The sequence below is a fragment of the Salvelinus namaycush genome, chromosome 4 (assembly GCF_016432855.1).
Source record: "Salvelinus namaycush isolate Seneca chromosome 4, SaNama_1.0, whole genome shotgun sequence".
Classification (NCBI taxonomy): domain Eukaryota; kingdom Metazoa; phylum Chordata; class Actinopteri; order Salmoniformes; family Salmonidae; genus Salvelinus; species Salvelinus namaycush.
In genome coordinates this window covers 4,417,804-4,436,183 of record NC_052310.1, presented here as the reverse complement: position 1 = coordinate 4,436,183, position 18,380 = coordinate 4,417,804, and the positions used below count along the sequence as shown (strand labels likewise).

General features: G+C 51.3%; 1 protein-coding gene across 1 annotated transcript in view; it reads left to right on the top strand.

Moving 5' to 3' along the window:
- Positions 1-18,380, top strand: part of LOC120046085 (myosin phosphatase Rho-interacting protein-like) — a 91,732-nt gene continuing 73,352 nt past the window's right edge. The window contains exons 1-3 of the mRNA XM_038991024.1: positions 1-910; positions 10,580-10,657; positions 12,173-12,238. Coding sequence (XP_038846952.1) covers positions 788-910; positions 10,580-10,657; positions 12,173-12,238 — 267 coding nt within the window. The 5' untranslated portion in view covers positions 1-787. The remainder of the gene's footprint in view (positions 911-10,579; positions 10,658-12,172; positions 12,239-18,380) is intronic.

Sequence of the window (18,380 nt, the reverse complement as noted above, 5' to 3'; positions counted from 1 at the left end):
CATTGGGTAAAATAGCTCCCGAAAAAGAAGAAGAATATAAACCCAGGGGCGCAGCTAGCCATTGAAATTAAAACCGAAAAACTCGTGTATGCGTCAATGATTGTGTAATAAGCGCTTCGTCTGAGTACTATGTGTCAGCGGGGAGTGAATTACGCAGAAGATTTGTATTCCACACATTTTTTTACCCTAGCTAAATACCTAGCTAGGCGAGAGGATTTTATTACCTAGCTTGATAGCCAGTGAATAAACAGTGGTGGTAAACTTTGCAAAGAGTAACTGTTACGTTTGTAGCTAGTTAGCTCTTGCTAGCCAGCTACCTCCACTTTTTTGATGATCTTTCAATGGGTGTAGGTTACCACCCGATGGAAGCTGTTGCCTTGGAGCTTGAGGCTGCTAACACTGTGCAATTTCTATTTTTGTGGTTCGCACAATAACGTTAGCTAACTATCGATTACAACAAAACTACCTTGTTACTCGCTTGCCTTTGTGGATACAGGCCATGGACTGAATAACGCACACGAATGGTGTCGTCTAGCTAGCTTGGTGGCTAGCAGTCATATTGGATAATATACATTGGGTACAACTAAACAACACAAGACCTTGAATATGGATTGTGTGTGTGTGAACTCAAGACCGCTTGTTATTTGGATCATCATGCATTGGATTGCTGGGCCCATGTGCCAAATTGGATGAAATTAACGTAGCTAAAGAAAACAACGAAATTATATACACTCTGCATTTTTCTTTTTTTACATTTGCATTTTACGGTGAACGGAGGCGAAATACAATGTCTACGGCGAAAGAGAACTCTTGCAGGAAATTCCAGGCGAACATTTTCAATAAAAGTAAATGTCAGAATTGCTTCAAACCTCGGGAGTTGCATCTCTTGACCGATCAAGATCTGAATCAGGTAATGCGTTATTGTGGTGCTGTTGCCACATTGTAGCATAGGTGCTTGTAACGTGAACTCGTTGCTAATCTAGCAACAATATAACCATTTGGGCGTGTCGAGTTTGCTGTTGCTGGCAAGTTATGTAATAATTGAATTATACAGTTAGCTAGTCAAACTTGCAATGGAACTTCGCATAGTATTGTAGGTTTTTATAACAGAGTTTTAAAACGGTGACAGTGTTGGCCAATTTCATGCTGTCTACTTTGCCATCCTCAAATCAAATTGTATTGGTCACATACACATATTTAGCAGATGTTATTGCGGCTTTAGCGAATTGTGTTCTTCAAGTCTTAATCAGCTTTCCTATTGCCAATAGTGTGTGTTCACTATTCAGTAACTCATGGTGTTTACCCTGCTTCAGCATGACAATAAACTAAGGTGTGGTTCTGATGGGAAGAACCAGTGTTTCTCACAATCATCAACCACTGGTTCAAACTTAGGAATAAGCTGTGATACTATGACAACGGTGGAAAGTCTCACAGATGAACATTTGGATTTCAATAGATGGATGAACCAGGTTTTTGACTAGCTTCTGGTTGGGAATAACATTTTATAACTGGCAAATAACACCACCCATCCAAAAGGAGGAATCAGCTGACCCATCATGGGTCCTGACCCAATATTTGGGAGACATTGACCTGAAAGATCCCCTTGTCCCATAGGGCTGGCACTGGCAAGCAGGGTCACCAGCTGACTCAAGGGGACTGTCTGCCACACACAGATATCTGTGAAGGCAAACAATACGGTGGTGACCTCCTGAATGTGACCCTGGCCGTGGGTTCTCTGCAGCTGAGCTGACTCAAGGTTAGGGATGAAGTGGTTCACCAAACCCATTGTTTGGTACTTACTGCGGTTTTGGGGTCACAATTCGTTTTCAGTAAACAGCGGGAAAGTGAAAAACAAAAAAAACATTTTTTGGCATATTTAATAAAATCCAAAGTGTTGTTATTCCTGTCTCCATACATGATCATCAGTCGTATAAGGCCTGATCCCAGTCAAATCACATGATAAGAGCACCATGAGGAATAACAACACTGGACTTTCTTAAATGAAAACACACGATTACTCATCGACAATGCATCATACGGGGACGATTTCTGTATTTTGAAAGTTACAAATCTTGAAAACTTGATTGCTGACAAGTGCAACACGGGTTCATTGGCCAACTCATTGACAACTTTGACTTTAGCTTGCTTACATAGAGCGGGGTACTTCCTGTTTGTTGAAATGGGAGCGAGATGGAGAAGTTTGTAACGTCGTTCGAGCACTTTCACAAGGTGCTGAAAACCCCTGTTCGTCTCAACCACTGAGAGAATGGGTGCATATCCGTGGCTGTAAACATACCTATCGCTCTTGTAAGTCTGTTTGGCCGGTCAGAATCGGCTGCGAACGGGGTGCTTGAATGCAGAGGGGAGAAGTTTAAAAAAAAATGTTTTTTTTGCGTTTTCGTCTTGCTCCGGTGTCTGTGTAAATGTGTCTACATATTTGAGGTGTTGGCAGCTGCACAGGCTATTCTGGTTGAGCAGTGGCAACATACCCTCTATGCCCATCGCTGTTGTAATCGACTGGGAAGACAAAATGTTCCCAAACTAGAGGTTTAATCGATGATGAAGATCCTCCTGGTTTATCCACCGCTCTCCATGAAACACAACTAGTCCCCTGCTGCGCCTCACAAAAGGACCGTTTTGAAACGCTCCAGTTAAGATTCAAATTTTGATTACAATGTGCACATTTTAACGGAATAGTCTGAGATGTTGTTTTTTTCATCACAGTTACTAGAGGCATACAATGCAGTGTTATAGGCATACTGTCTATTTATCTGTTGTTTTTCTGTATTCATCCGGTTCACAGTGCGGACCAGAGGTACCGACCGGGTTTGGTACCAATACGTGGACCGTTACACTCCTACTCAAGATGTTGGTGCACAAAACTGAAAATATGAAGCTCTAGACTCAAGTACACATACGTTATAAACAACGTATCGTCAAGTCTTTGGTTGAAATGACACGTTTCTAGTAAAAAAAAGCTTCCCTCGCCTTTTCCTTCAGTCAGTGAAGTAGCTAATGAGAAGATCTGTCTTCCAGATCGTTAGCTAGTCTCGGTTGTATCCTGTAATAGATCCCATGTGATGACGTCCAGATGGGCCCTTGAACGTGGCTTAAGAACAGCAAGCGTCCTCTCCTCCAAAGAGACTGTGTGTGAGGAAGTGTGTTTGTGTGTGACGGCCTGCTTGTGATTACTGCGGGGTTAACCCCTTCCGACCCGGACTGCTGAGTCAGGCATGTAATCACTTTAAGATTCTATCACTTTCTTAATCTCCTTGAGACGCAGCCCTCCTCTCTCGTTTAGTGCTATCCGGGATCCTTGGGAGGTCTATACCCTAACCCTAACCTTAACCCCTAACCATAACTCTGACCCATAAACCTTACCCAACCCTAACACTTACCAAACCATTTTTACATTTCAACTTCAATGGGGGTGACATCAGAGTTGGGAAGTCCCAAGGATCCCGTTTAGACTGTCCTTTTATAACGTCACAGGTGGAGCCAGAGATGCTTCTGTTCACTGCTCTCTCTATATAGGGCTGGAAATGACTTGGTCTCATACCGGGGGAATCTTAACCTGACAACATAAACTATAATCTTCTACGCTAGCTAGGCCTACTTTCTTAAAATAAAACAATACTTTAAAAGAACCACATTCTATCCCAAATCCATTCTAAGAAACTAGCCATGACATTGGCTGCCATTTTCAACAAGAAAATGTAAACATTAATGAAGACTGGAGCCTATCTGCTCGCTTATATTATTTAATGACTTCTTTTGGGATGAGTGGACCAAATGAAAATAGCAGGAAAGTGGAAGTGTAGAAATCATAAGTGAAACATGGAGGGTGGTTCCTCTTCCATCCACTGGGCCTCTAGTAAGTAGATAACTGGAGGTCGAGGGGTGCTTCAATGGTGTCTTAAGAAACACTGAATGGCTCCAAGAGAAGCTCTCGTTTAGTCTAACTGAATTTGAGCCCTACGTTTAAAAACAAGTTATTTTGAATCTGATTCTGGACATGAAGGAAAAGGGAGTTGCTGAGCTCCATCTTTCACTGTCCTGTCATTTGATCAAACCTCCTTCACGATTGCAACATTGAGAAGAAAAAACAATATTCCTAGCCCACATGGATAAGTTATCTGAAGGAAAAAGGAACAGAATGTGGAGGAACAGTATCCAATATAAACAATCTCTTTGTTGTACACCGCAGTGATGGGTGGAACTGTGGGAGGAGAGGGGGCGTCAAAGCAGATCCCGGCTTTGGCAGTTAGTTTAGTGTGATAAAGGACTTATTTCCCTGAAGTGTAGACCTAGCTCTAGATGCCTCCAAGCTCATGTGATGATGTGTGCCAGAGAAAGCACTTTGTATGTTCTTTTGGGAGAGGAGAGAGCCTCGATCCAGAAAAACAACCTTTAATAACTATCGCTGAGCTACACTGCCCTGTAGTTCCCGAGGCATCGGAGAGGGGGAGAACACACTCAGGATAGATGGTGGGGGGCAGGGAGGAGGGAGAGATGGGGGGTGGGGGGGGATGTGATGGAAGTATAGACAGACAGAGGGATTTGAGAGAGGGTGGTGGCTGGGTGAGTGAGTGAGTGAGCAGAAACAGTCTGGGAGAGGTGGTAGGAGACGAGTATAGAGGGAAGGAGAGAGAAGAGAACTTGGGGAGGAGGTGGTGGGGGGAGTGAGGAAGAGAACTCGGGGAGGAGGTGGTGGGGGGAGTGAGGAGGAGGTGGTGGGGGGAGTGAGGAGGAGGTGGTGGGGGGAGTGAGGAAGAGAACTCGGGGAGGAGGTGGTGGGGGGAGGAGTATGGAGGGAGAAGAGAACTCGGGGAGGAGGTGGTGGGGGGAGTGAGGAAGAGAACTCGGGGAGGAGGTGGTGGGGGGAGTGGGGAGGAGGTGGTGGGGGGAGTGAGGAAGAGAACTCGGGGAGGAGGTGGTGGGGAGGAGGTGGTGGGGGGAGTGAGGAAGAGAACTCGGGGAGGAGGTGGTGGGGGGAGTGAGGAAGAGAACTCGGGGAGGAGGTGGTGGGGGGAGGAGTATGGAGAGAGTTTGGAGGGAGGAAGGAGATGAAGAGCTTGTGAAAGGAAGTGCGGGGTCAGGCTTGAAACTGGAGCAGAGTTTCCCAGAGGTTACTCTCACCAGTGGAGACCAGAGTTCTAGAATACACATACATTGATCTCAATTCCACATGGTCCAGAATCATGTATGTTAGATCTATACGTTCCATTTCTATTTCAGAATGACAAAGGCTCTGCATAGGTTTTACTTGGCTAGCAGGAGTAAGGTGGACAATCGGACTACACAGTACATTTGAATGGACTTTTTAGCATGGCTCCGAAATGAGTGGAGGAGAGAGGAAGCCCCTTCAGTCATTCAGGGCCCCTTGGCCTGTAGTGGGGAGGAAATGGAGAGTTGCGCTGAATCCCAATAACCCCCCACCCCCTCCCTTAGCCCTCCCCCTCGTTTTCGACTGTCCCTTGGTGTGGTAGTGACACTCGAACGGAGCAACTAGTGGTAGGGAGAGATAAATGACCCCAGGGAATGGGACATCACTAGTGGTAGGGAGAGATAAATGACCCCAGGGAATGGGACATCACTAGTGGTAGGGAGAGATAAATGACCCCAGGGAATGGGACATCACTAGTGGTAGGGAGAGATAAATGACCCCAGGGAATGGGACATCACTAGTGGTAGGGAGAGATAAATGACCCCAGGGAATGGGACATCACTAGTGGTAGGGAGAGATAAATGACCCTAGGGAATGGGACATCACTAGTGGGAGGGAGAGATAAATGACCCCAGGGAATGGGACATCACTAGTGGTAGGGAGAGATAAATGACCCCAGGGAATGGGACATCACTAGTGGTAGGGAGAGATAAATGACCCCAGGGAATGGGACATCACTAGTGGTAGGGAGAGATAAATGACCCCAGGGAATGGGACATCACTAGTGGTAGGGAGAGATAAATGACCCCAGGGAATGAGACATCACTAGTGGTAGGGAGAGATAAATGACCCCAGGGAATGGGAGATCACTAGTGGTAGGGAGAGATAAATGACCCCAGGGAATGGGACATCACTAGTGATAGGGAGAGATAAATGACCCCAGGGAATGAGACATCACTAGTGGTAGGGAGAGATAAATGACCCCATGGAATGGGACATCACTTCATCAATCACACCAGAATCCGCTAATGGATATCCTACCACACAATTCAATGACGACGAGCCTTGTGTTTTTCACAATGTCTGTACTGGAGGCAGTAACAGCTCTCCTTATTTCTCATGCAACAAATACATACCATGTGAGAACAGTAAAACAATAATGTAGCTGTCCTCTGTGGTTCAATGTGGAGTAGTAATGTAGCCGTCCTCTGTGGTTGAATGTGCAGTAGTAATGTAGCTGTCCTCTGTTGTTCAATGTGGAGTAGTAATGTAGCTGTCCTCTGTGGTTCAATGTGGAGTAGTAATGTAGCTGTCCTCTGTGGTTCAATGTGGAGTAGTAATGTAGCCGTCCTCTGTGGTTGAATGTGCAGTAGTAATGTAGCTGTCCTCTGTGGTTCAATGTGGAGTAGTAATGTAGCGGTCCTCTGGTTCAATGTGGAGTAGTAATGTAGCTGTCCTCTGTGGTTGAATGTGGAGTAGTAATGTAACTGTCCTCTGTGGTTCAATGTGGAGTAGTAATGTAGCTGTCCTCTGTGGTTCAATGTGGAGTAGTAATGTAGCTGTCCTCTGTGGTTCAATGTGGAGTAGTAATGTAGCTGTCCTCTGTGGTTGAATGTGGAGTAGTAATGTAACTGTCCTCTGTGGTTGAATGTGGAGTAGTAATGTAACTGTCCTCTGTGGTTCAATGTGGAGTAGTAATGTAGCTGTCCTCTGGTTCAATGTGGAGTAGTAATGTAACTGTCCTCTGTGGTTCAATGTGGAGTAGTAATGTAACTGTCCTCTGTTGTTCAATGTGGAGTAGTAATGTAACTGTCCTCTGTGGTTGAATGTGGAGTAGTAATGTAGCTGTCCTCTGTGGTTCAATGTGGAGTAGTAATGTAGCTGTCCTCTGGTTCAATGTGGAGTAGTAATGTAACTGTCCTCTGTGGTTCAATGTGGAGTAGTAATGTAGCTGTCCTCTGTGGTTCAATGTGGAGTAGTAATGTAACTGTCCTCTGTGGTTGAATGTGGAGTAGTAATGTAGCTGTCCTCTGTGGTTGAATGTGGAGTAGTAATGTAACTGTCCTCTGTGGTTCAATGTGGAGTAGTAATGTAGCTGTCCTCTGTGGTTGAATGTGGAGTAGTAATGTAGCTGTCCTCTGTGGTTGAATGTGGAGTAGTAATGTAGCTGTCCTCTGTGGTTGAATGTGGAGTAGTAATGTAGCTGTCCTCTGTGGTTGAATGTGGAGTAGTAATGTAGCTGTCCTCTGTGGTTGAATGTGGAGTAGTAATGTAGCTGTCCTCTGTTGTTCAATGTGGAGTAGTAATGTAGCTGTCCTCTGTGGTTGAATGTGGAGTAGTAATGTAGCTGTCCTCTGTTGTTCAATGTGGAGTAGTAATGTAACTGTCCTCTATGGTTCTATGTGGAGTAGTAATGTCTTGGGGATGAATGATTAACCATTGGAAGTATTGTAGAACAATTAAAGCCTCTGTCCTGAACTAAAACACATTAGTGCTGAGAAAAGACTCCATTACTATTGTTCTCTATTGGGATTGATCCTTAACCTCACTGGAGGGGGTCGGGCTTGCCTTGGGGGGGGGGGTCCCCGGGGGGGAGGGTCGTGAGGGATAGGGGGGGGTCATGGGAGAGAGCTGAGAGGGGACAGAAAGGTAACGGGAGGACCACTGTAGAGGAAGTGAGGCCTGTGTGTGGAGGAAGAGTGCAAGGGTGTGTCGCTCCTCTCCAGGCCTCCTGGCTCCTCAGGCCCACCAACATCATTACGGGCTACAGCTGTTCTCTACCTCTCCTTTTGTCTCTCTCTCTCATTCTCTCCTGTCAGTCTCTTTCTCGCTCGCTCTGTTTCTCTCTGCCTCTCGCTCTCTGCCTCTCGCTCTCTGCCTCTCGCTCTCTGCCTCTCGCTCTCTGCCTCTCGCTCTCTGACTCTCGCTCTCTGACTCTCGCTCTCTGCCTCTCGCTCTCTGCCTCTTCGCTCTCTGTCTCTTCGCTCTCTGCCTCTTCGCTCTCTGCCTCTTCGCTCTCTGTCTCTCGCTCTCTGCCTCTCGCTCTCTGTCTCTCGCTCTCTGTCTCTCGCTCTCTGTCTCTCGCTCTCTGTCTCTCGCTCTCTGCCTCTTCGCTCTCTGCCTCTTCGCTCTCTGCCTCTCGCTCTCTGCCTCTCGCTCTCTGTCTCTCGCTCTCTGACTCTCGCTCTCTGACTCTCGCTCTCTGCCTCTCGCTCTCTGTCTCTTCGCTCTCTGCCTCTTCGCTCTCTGTCTCTCGCTCTCTGCCTCTCGCTCTCTGTCTCTCGCTCTCTGCCTCTCGCTCTCTGCCTCTCGCTCTCTGTCTCTTCGCTCTCTGCCTCTCGCTCTCTGACTCTCGCTCTCTGACTCTCGCTCTCTGACTCTCGCTCTCTGACTCTCGCTCTCTGACTCTTCGCTCTCTGACTCTTCGCTCTCTGTCTCTTCGCTCTCTGCCTCTTCGCTCTCTGTCTCTTCGCTCTCTGTCTCTTCGCTCTCTGCCTCTTCGCTCTCTGCCTCTCGCTCTCTGCCTCTCGCTCTCTGTCTCTCGCTCTCTGCCTCTCGCTCTCTGCCTCTCGCTCTCTGTCTCTCGCTCTCTGTCTCTCGCTCTCTGCCTCTCGCTCTCTGCCTCTCGCTCTCTGCCTCTCGCTCTCTGCCTCTCGCTCTCTGCCTCTCGCTCTCTGTCTCTCGCTCTCTGCCTCTCGCTCTCTGCCTCTCGCTCTCTGTCTCTCACTCTCTTTGGATGTTTTGAATGTGACCAATAGAGAAATAGTTTGCTCTGCTATAAAACACCACTTACCTGTGTGGTATGGGCTCATTTATTGATCACATGGCCCATATAGCTCTAATAATAGAATAGTATTTGTCCTATGTGTTCTTTGCATCCCCCACTCCCTCTGAGGCGTCCTCGAAGAGTGGGGTCACGTCCTGGGGTCACGTCCTGGGGTCAGCCGTTATTGACGGTGAACCTAGAGCAATTTAGGGTTAAGTGCCTTGCTCAAGGGCACAACTGAGTCAGCTCAGGGATTCAAACCAGCGACCTTTCGGTTTCTGTCCCATCGCTCTTAATTGCTAGGCTGTCTTCCACCCCTATATAGGATCTGAGGACAGGAAACATCCATTTTGGATCGTCTCTGGTGTATGCTAATCATCAGTCTAAATGCCAGACTGTTCTTTTATTTTATATATATATATCTTCTTCTTTTTTTACCCCTTTTTCTCCCCAATTTCCTGGTTTCCAATTGGTAGTTAGTCTTGTCTCATCGTTGCAACTCCCGTACGGACTCTGAAGAGAAGGTCGAGAGCCGTGCGTCCTCCGAAACACAACCCAGCCAAGCCGCACTGCTTCTTGACACAATGCCCACTTAACCCGGAAGCCAGCCGCACCAATGTGTCGGAGGAAACACCGTACACCTGGCGACCGTGTCAGCGTGCACTGCACCCGGCCCGCCACAGGAGTTGCTAGTGCGCGATTGGACAAGGACATCAAACCTCCCCTAACCCGGACAGCGCTGTGCCAATTGTGCGCCGCCCCATGGGTCTTCCGTTCGCGGCCGAGCCTGAACTCGAACCCAGAATCTCTAGTGGCACAGCTAGCGCTGCGATGCAGTGCCTTAGACCACTGCACCACTCGGGAGGCCACCAGACTCTTCTTATCAGATGTCTAAAGACTATGTGCTGACACGTTTACCTCAATCACCCATCACCTTTTTAAAAGGAACCACTTCTTCTATCTGTCTCCGTAGACACATTAGTCGGGCCGTCTTCGCAAGCTGAAACAAGGCACATGTGGATTTACGACTGGCATACAGGGACACGGGCTAGCTAGCAATACGGTCAAAATCCCCCGCAGACTAATAATCGTACACTTCTCTACTGCAGGGGTGACGCTAGCCTGGAATTTAAGGGGCAGAGGGGGAAAAGGAGCCCAACGGGCCTGACAGCTGCTTCTTGGTAATGTTTAACAGTCAAAATCAGAGACAGACAGGAGTTTTTTAATAGAGTACAAAGAGCACCCATTTGAAATGTTTCTCCCCCTCGGCCCTGTGGGAACTCTGTCTCCATGTTTATGTTTCCACATCTTTTCAACTTGTCCTCTGTGTTTTCATTGGGAACAAGACGGTTTTTGTCTCAAAACAACTTCCGTGAGGTGAATGTAGATGAATAGGCAGGCGCTGCTGTTCACACAGAACGCTTCATTCTAGACTCATCTAAGCAATTTGAACGGAAAGGCAGTGGTTTATAGCATCAAACGGTGCTGATTTACGCTGACAGGCTTCCTCACTGGTGTGGTTTTAAAACGGCCTGTTCTTGAGGGTCTCTCTCTCTCTACTCACCCAGACTTTCTCTCTCACTGCTTCCCCCTCCCCTCTCAATGTTAATGGTCGTCTACATGGCCCTTTTCTCTGTGTTTTACAGGCCAAACCTATTTATGGCGGATGGCTGTGCTTGGCCCCCGAGGGAACAGACTTTGGCAATCCCATGCAGAGATCCCGGGTAAGAACACCCGTGTGTGTGTGTGTGTGTGTGTGTGTGTGTGTGTGTGTGTGTGTGTGTGTGTGTGTGTGTGTGTGTGTGTGTGTGTGTGTGTGTGTGTGTGTGTGTGTGTGTGTGTGTGTGTGTGTGTGTGTGTGTGTGTGTGTGTGTGTGTGTGTGTGTGTGTGTGTGCACGCTCACATGAAATGGGGGTTGGGTTAGAATGCATGTTCGCTGTTTCGTAGCGCTGTAGTCACATGATAAACATTCCCCAGAACCCCGTGGTGAGAGGGGATGAGAACCCCGTGGTGAGAGGGGATGAGAACCCCGTAGTGAGAGGGGATGAGAACCCCAATAGCCTACCTGCCGTCCCTACACTCTAACCACTAGCCTACCTGCCGTCCCTACACTCTAACCACTAGCCTACCTGCCGTCCCTACACTCTAACCACTAGGCTACCTGCCGTCTCTACACTCTAACCACTAGGCTACCTGCCGTCTCCACACTCTAACCACTAGGCTACCTGCCACCCCTACACTCTAACCACTAGGCTACCTGCCGTCTCCACACTCTAACCACTAGGCTACCTGCCACCCCTACACTCTAACCACTAGGCTACCTGCCGTCTCTACACTCTAACCACTAGGCTACCTGCCGTCTCCACACTCTAACCACTAGGCTACCTGCCACCCCTACACTCTAACCACTAGGCTACCTGCCGCCCCTACACTCTAACCACTAGCCTACCTGCCGTCCCTACACTCTAACCACTAGCCTACCTGCCGTCCCTACACTCTAACCACTAGGCTACCTGCCGTCTCTACACTCTAACCACTAGGCTACCTGCCGCCTCCACACTCTAACCACTAGGCTACCTGCCGTCCCTACACTCTAACCACTAAGCTACCTGCCGTCTCCACACTCTAACCACTAGGCTACCTGCCGTCCCTACACTCTAACCACTAGTCTACCTGCCGTCTCTACACTCTAACCACTAGGCTACCTGCCGCCCCTACACTCTAACCACTAGGCTACCTGCCACCCCTACACTCTAACCACTAGGCTACCTGCCGCCCCTACACTCTAACCACTAGGCTACCTGCCACCCCTACACTCTAACCACTAGGCTACCTGCCGTCCCTACACTCTAACCACTAGGCTACCTGTCGCCCCTACACTCTAACCACTAGACTACCTGCCGCCCCTACACTCTAACCACTAGACTACCTGCCGCCCCTACACTCTAACCACTAGGCTACCTGCCGCCCCTACACTCTAACCACTAGGCTACCTGCCGCCCCTACACTCTAACCACTAGGCTACCTGCCACCCCTACACTCTAACCACTAGGCTACCTGCCGCCCCTACACTCTAACCACTAGGCTACCTGCCACCCCTACACTCTAACCACTAGGCTACCTGCCGTCCCTTGTATCTTGAAGCTTGTCTTATTATGTTCACTACACACTAGTAGTCCGCTATTCCTAAACAGGTCTTCAGATGAAGTTGTAATGATGCTCCACTTTCTCCCGACAGAAATGGCAACGGAGGTTCTTTGTGCTGTACGAACATGGCTGCCTGCGCTTCGCCCTGGACGAATCGGTAAGCATCTGTCATAGCAGCCATGCCACTTCCTACCTAACAACTTAACAGCTCCTTAGCTGCGTCTGTAACCAGGTTATACCAGGCTCTCTTGCCTTGTGGTTTCATGCAGAGGCAAGGTGACAGGGAAGAGTAGTATTTCATAATGTCCTTGTAGGTTGAATGACCAGCCTGTGTAGTGGTGATGTAATCGGTGGTACCTGGAAAGAGAGATGACTTGGCAGCATTCTTATCTCTTTTACCCTACCTAGCTCTACTCTACCCTACCTAGCTCTACCCTACCCTACCTAGCTCTACCCTACCCTACCTAGCTCTACCCTACCCTACCTAGCTCTACCCCAGCCTACCTAGCTCTACCTCACCCTACCTAGCTCTACCTCACCCTACCTAGCTCTACCCCACCCTACCTAGCTCTACCCCACCCTACCTAGCTCTACCCTACCTAGCTCTACCCCACCCTACCTAGCTCTACCCCACCCTACCTAGCTCTACCTCACCCTACCTAGCTCTACCTCACCCTACCTAGCTCTACCCTACCCTACCTAGCTCTACCTCACCCTACCTAGCTCTACCCCACCCTACCTAGCTCTACCCCAGCCTGCCTAGCTCTACCCCACCCTACCTAGCTCTACCCCACCCTACCTAGCTCTACCATACCCTACCTAGCTCTACCCCACCCTACCTAGCTCTACCCTACCTAGCTCTACCCCACCCTACCTAGCTCTACCCCACCCTACTTAGCTCTACCCTACCTAGCTCTACCCCACCCTACCTAGCTCTACCCTACCTAGCTCTACCCTACCCTACCTAGCTCTACCCCAGCCTACCTAGCTCTACCCCACCCTACCTAGCTCTACCCCACCCTACCTAGCTCTACCTCACCCTACCTAGCTCTACCCCACCCTACCTAGCTCTACCCCACCCTACCTAGCTCTACCCTACCTAGCTCTACCCCACCCTACCTAGCTCTACCCCACCCTACCTAGCTCTACCTCACCCTACCTAGCTCTACCCCACCCAACTAGCTCTACCCCACCCTACCTAGCTCTACCCCACCCTACCTAGCTCTACCCCACCCTACCTAGCTCTACCCCACCCTACCTAGCTCTACCCCACCCTACCTAGCTCTACCCCACCCTACCTAGCTCTACCTCACCCTACCTAGCTCTACCCCACCCTACCTAGCTCTACCCCACCCTACCTAGCTCTACCCCACCCTACCTAGCTCTACCTCACCCTACCTAGCTCTACCCCACCCTACCTAGCTCTACCCTACCCTACCTAGCTCTACCCTACCCTACCTAGCTCTACCTCACCCTACCTAGCTCTACCCCACCCTACCTAGCTCTACCCCACCCTACCTAGCTCTACCCCACCCTACCTAGCTCTACCCTACCTAGCTCTACCCCACCCTACCTAGCTCTACCCCACCCTACCTAGCTCTACCCCAGCCTGCCTAGCTCTACCCCACCCTACCTAGCTCTACCCTACCCTACCTAGCTCTACCCCACCCTACCTAGCTCTACCCCACCCTACCTAGCTCTACCTCACCCTACCTAGCTCTACCTCACCCTACCTAGCTCTACCCCACCCTACCTAGCTCTACCTCACCCTACCTAGCTCTACCTCACCCTACCTAGCTCTACCCCACCCTACCTAGCTCTACCCCACCCTACCTAGCTCTACCCCACCCTACCTAGCTCTACCTCACCCTACCTAGCTCTACCCCACCCTACCTAGCTCTACCCCACCCTACCTAGCTCTACCCCACCCTACCTAGCTCTACCCCACCCTACCTAGCTCTACCCCACCCTACCTAGCTCTACCCTACCTAGCTCTACCCTACCCTACCTAGCTCTACCCCACCCAACTAGCTCTACCCTACCTAGCTCTACCCTACCTAGCTCTACCCTACCTAGCTCTACCCTACCTAGCTCTATCCTACCCTACCTAGCTCTACCCTACCCTACCTAGCTCTACCTTACCCAACTAGCTCTACCCTACCCTACCTAGCTCTACCCCACCCAACTAGCTCTACCCTACCTAGCTCTACCCTACCTAGCTCTACCCTACCCTACCTAGCTCTACCCTACCCTACCTAGCTCTACCTCACCCTACCTAGCTCTACCCCACCCTACCTAGCTCTACCCCACCCTACCTAGCTCTACTCCAGCCTACCTAGCTCTAGCCCAGCCTACCTAGCTCTACCCTACCTAGCTCTACCCCACCCTACCTAGCTCTAGCCCAGCCTACCTAGCTCTACCCTACCTAGCTCTACCCCACCCTACCTAGCTCTACCCCAGCCTACCTAGCTCTACCCTACCTAGCTCTACCCTACCTAGCTCTACCTCACCCTACCGAGCTCTACCCCAGCCTTCCTAGCTCTACCCCAGCCTACCTAGCTCTACCCCAGCCTACCTAGCTCTACCCCACCCTACCTAGCTCTACCCCAGCCTTCCTAGCTCTACCCCAGCCTACCTAGCTCTACCCTACCTAGCTCTAGCCCAGCCTACCTAGCTCTAGCCCAGCCTACCTAGCTCTAGCCCAGCCTACCTAGCTCTACCCTACCTAGCTCTACCCTACCTAGCTCTACCCCACCCTGCCTAGCTCTACCCTACCTAGCTCTACCTCACCCTACCGAGCTCTACCCCAGCCTTCCTAGCTCTACCCCAGCCTACCTAGCTCTACCCTACCTAGCTCTAGCCCAGCCTACCTAGCTCTAGCCCAGCCTACCTAGCTCTACCCCACCCTACCTAGCTCTACTCCAGCCTACCTAGCTCTACCCCACCCTACCTAGCTCTACCCCACCCTACCTAGCTCTACCCTACCTAGCTCTACCCCAGCCTACCTAGCTCTACCCTACCTAGCTCTACCCTACCTAGCTCTACCTCACCCTACCGAGCTCTAGCCCAGCCTACCTAGCTCTACCCCACCCTACCTAGCTCTACCTCACCCTACCTAGCTCTACCCCACCCTACCGAGCTCTACCCCAGCCTTCCTAGCTCTACCCCACCCTACCTAGCTCTACCTCACCCTACCTAGCTCTACCCCAGCCTACCTAGCTCTACCCCACCCTACCTAGCTCTACCCCACCCTACCTAGCTCTACCCCACCCTACCTAGCTCTACCCCACCCTACCTAGCTCTACCCCACCCTACCTAGCTCTACCTCACCCTACCTAGCTCTACCCCACCCTACCTAGCTCTACCCCACCCTACCTAGCTCTACCTCACCCTACCTAGCTCTACCCCACCCTACCGAGCTCTAGCCCAGCCTACCTAGCTCTACCCCACCCTACCTAGCTCTACCTCACCCTACCTAGCTCTACCCCACCCTACCGAGCTCTACCCCAGCCTTCCTAGCTCTACCCCACCCTACCTAGCTCTACCCCACCCTACCTAGCTCTACCCCACCCTACCTAGCTCTACCCCACCCTACCTAGCTCTTCCCCACCCTACCTAGCTCTACCCCACCCTACCTAGCTCTACCCCACCCTACCTAGCTCTACCCCACCCTACCTAGCTCTACCTCACCCTACCTAGCTCTACCCCACCCTACCTAGCTCTACCCCACCCTACCTAGCTCTACCTCACCCTACCTAGCTCTACCTCACCCTACCTAGCTCTACCCTACCCTACCTAGCTCTACCCCACCCTACCTAGCTCTACCCCACCCTACCTAGCTCTACCCTACCCTACCTAGCTCTACCCCAGCCTACCTAGCTCTACCTCACCCTACCTAGCTCTACCCCACCCTACCTAGCTCTACCCTACCCTACCTAGCTCTACCTCACCCTACCTTGCTCTACCCCACCCTACCTAGCTCTACCCCACCCTACCTAGCTCTACCCCAGCCTGCCTAGCTCTACCCCACCCTACCTAGCTCTACCCTACCTAGCTCTACCCCACCCTACCTAGCTCTACCCCACCCTACCTAGCTCTACCCCAGCCTGCCTAGCTCTACCCCACCCTACCTAGCTCTACCCTACCCTACCTAGCTCTACCCCACCCTACCTAGCTCTACCCCACCCTACCTAGCTCTACCTCACCCTACCTAGCTCTACCTCACCCTACCTAGCTCTACCCCACCCTACCTAGCTCTACCCCACCCTACCTAGCTCTACCTCACCCTACCTAGCTCTACCTCACCCTACCTAGCTCTACCCACCCTACCTAGCTCTACCCCACCCTACCTAGCTCTACCCCACCCTACCTAGCTCTACCTCACCCTACCTAGCTCTACCTCACCCTACCTAGCTCTACCCCACCCTACCTAGCTCTACCCCACCCTACCTAGCTCTACCCCACCCTACCTAGCTCTACCCTACCCTACCTAGCTCTACCCCACCCAACTAGCTCTACCCCACCCAACTAGCTCTACCCTACCTAGCTCTACCCTACCTAGCTCTACCCTACCTAGCTCTACCCTACCTAGCTCTATCCTACCCTACCTAGCTCTACCCTACCCTACCTAGCTCTACCTCACCCAACTAGCTCTACCCTACCCTACCTAGCTCTACCCCACCCAACTAGCTCTACCCTACCTAGCTCTACCCTACCTAGCTCTACCCTACCTAGCTCTACCCTACCCTACCTAGCTCTACCCTACCCTACCTAGCTCTACCTCACCCAACTAGCTCTACCCCACCCTACCTAGCTCTACCCCACCCTACCTAGCTCTACTCCAGCCTACCTAGCTCTAGCCCAGCCTACCTAGCTCTACCCTACCTAGCTCTACCCCACCCTACCTAGCTCTAGCCCAGCCTACCTAGCTCTACCCTACCTAGCTCTACCCCACCCTACCTAGCTCTACCCCAGCCTACCTAGCTCTACCCTACCTAGCTCTACCCTACATAGCTCTACCTCACACTACCGAGCTCTACCCCAGCCTTCCTAGCTCTACCCCAGCCTACCTAGCTCTACCCCAGCCTACCTAGCTCTACCCCACCCTACCTAGCTCTACCCCAGCCTTCCTAGCTCTACCCCAGCCTACCTAGCTCTACCCTACCTAGCTCTAGCCCAGCCTACCTAGCTCTAGCCCAGCCTACCTAGCTCTAGCCCAGCCTACCTAGCTCTACCCTACCTAGCTCTACCCTACCTAGCTCTACCCCACCCTGCCTAGCTCTACCCTACCTAGCTCTACCTCACCCTACCGAGCTCTACCCCAGCCTTCCTAGCTCTACCCCAGCCTACCTAGCTCTACCCTACCTAGCTCTAGCCCAGCCTACCTAGCTCTAGCCCAGCCTACCTAGCTCTACCCCACCCTACCTAGCTCTACTCAGCCTACCTAGCTCTACCCCAGCCTACCTAGCTCTACCCTACCTAGCTCTACCTACCTAGCTCTACCTCACCCTACCGAGCTCTAGCCCAGCCTACCTAGCTCTACCCCACCCTACCTAGCTCTATCTCACCCTACCTAGCTCTACCCCACCCTACCGAGCTCTACCCCAGCCTTCCTAGCTCTACCCCACCCTACCTAGCTCTACCTCACCCTACCTAGCTCTACCCCAGCCTACCTAGCTCTACCCCACCCTACTAGCTCTACCCCACCCTACCTAGCTCTACCCCACCCTACCTAGCTCTACCCCACCCTACCTAGCTCTACCCCACCCTACCTAGCTCTACCCCACCCTACCTAGCTCTACCCCACCCTACCTAGCTCTACCCCACCCTACCTAGCTCTACCCCACCCTACCTAGCTCTACCTCACCCTACCTAGCTCTACCCCACCCTACCTAGCCTCTACCCCACCCTACCTAGCTCTACCCCACCCTACCTAGCTCTACCCCACCCTACCTAGCTCTACCCCACCCTACCTAGCTCTACCTCACCCTACCTAGCTCTACCCCACCCTACCTAGCTCTACCCCACCCTACCTAGCTCTACCTCACCCTACCTAGCTCTACCCACCCTACCTAGCTCTACCCCACCCTACCTAGCTCTACCCACCCTACCTAGCTCTACCCCACCCTACCTAGGCTCTACCTCACCCTACCTAGCTCTACCTCACCCTACCTAGCTCTACCCCACCCTACCTAGCTCTACCCCACCCTACCTAGCTCTACCCCACCCTACCTAGCTCTACCTACCCTACCAGCTATACCCACCCTACCTAGCTCTACCCCACCTACCTAGCTCTACCC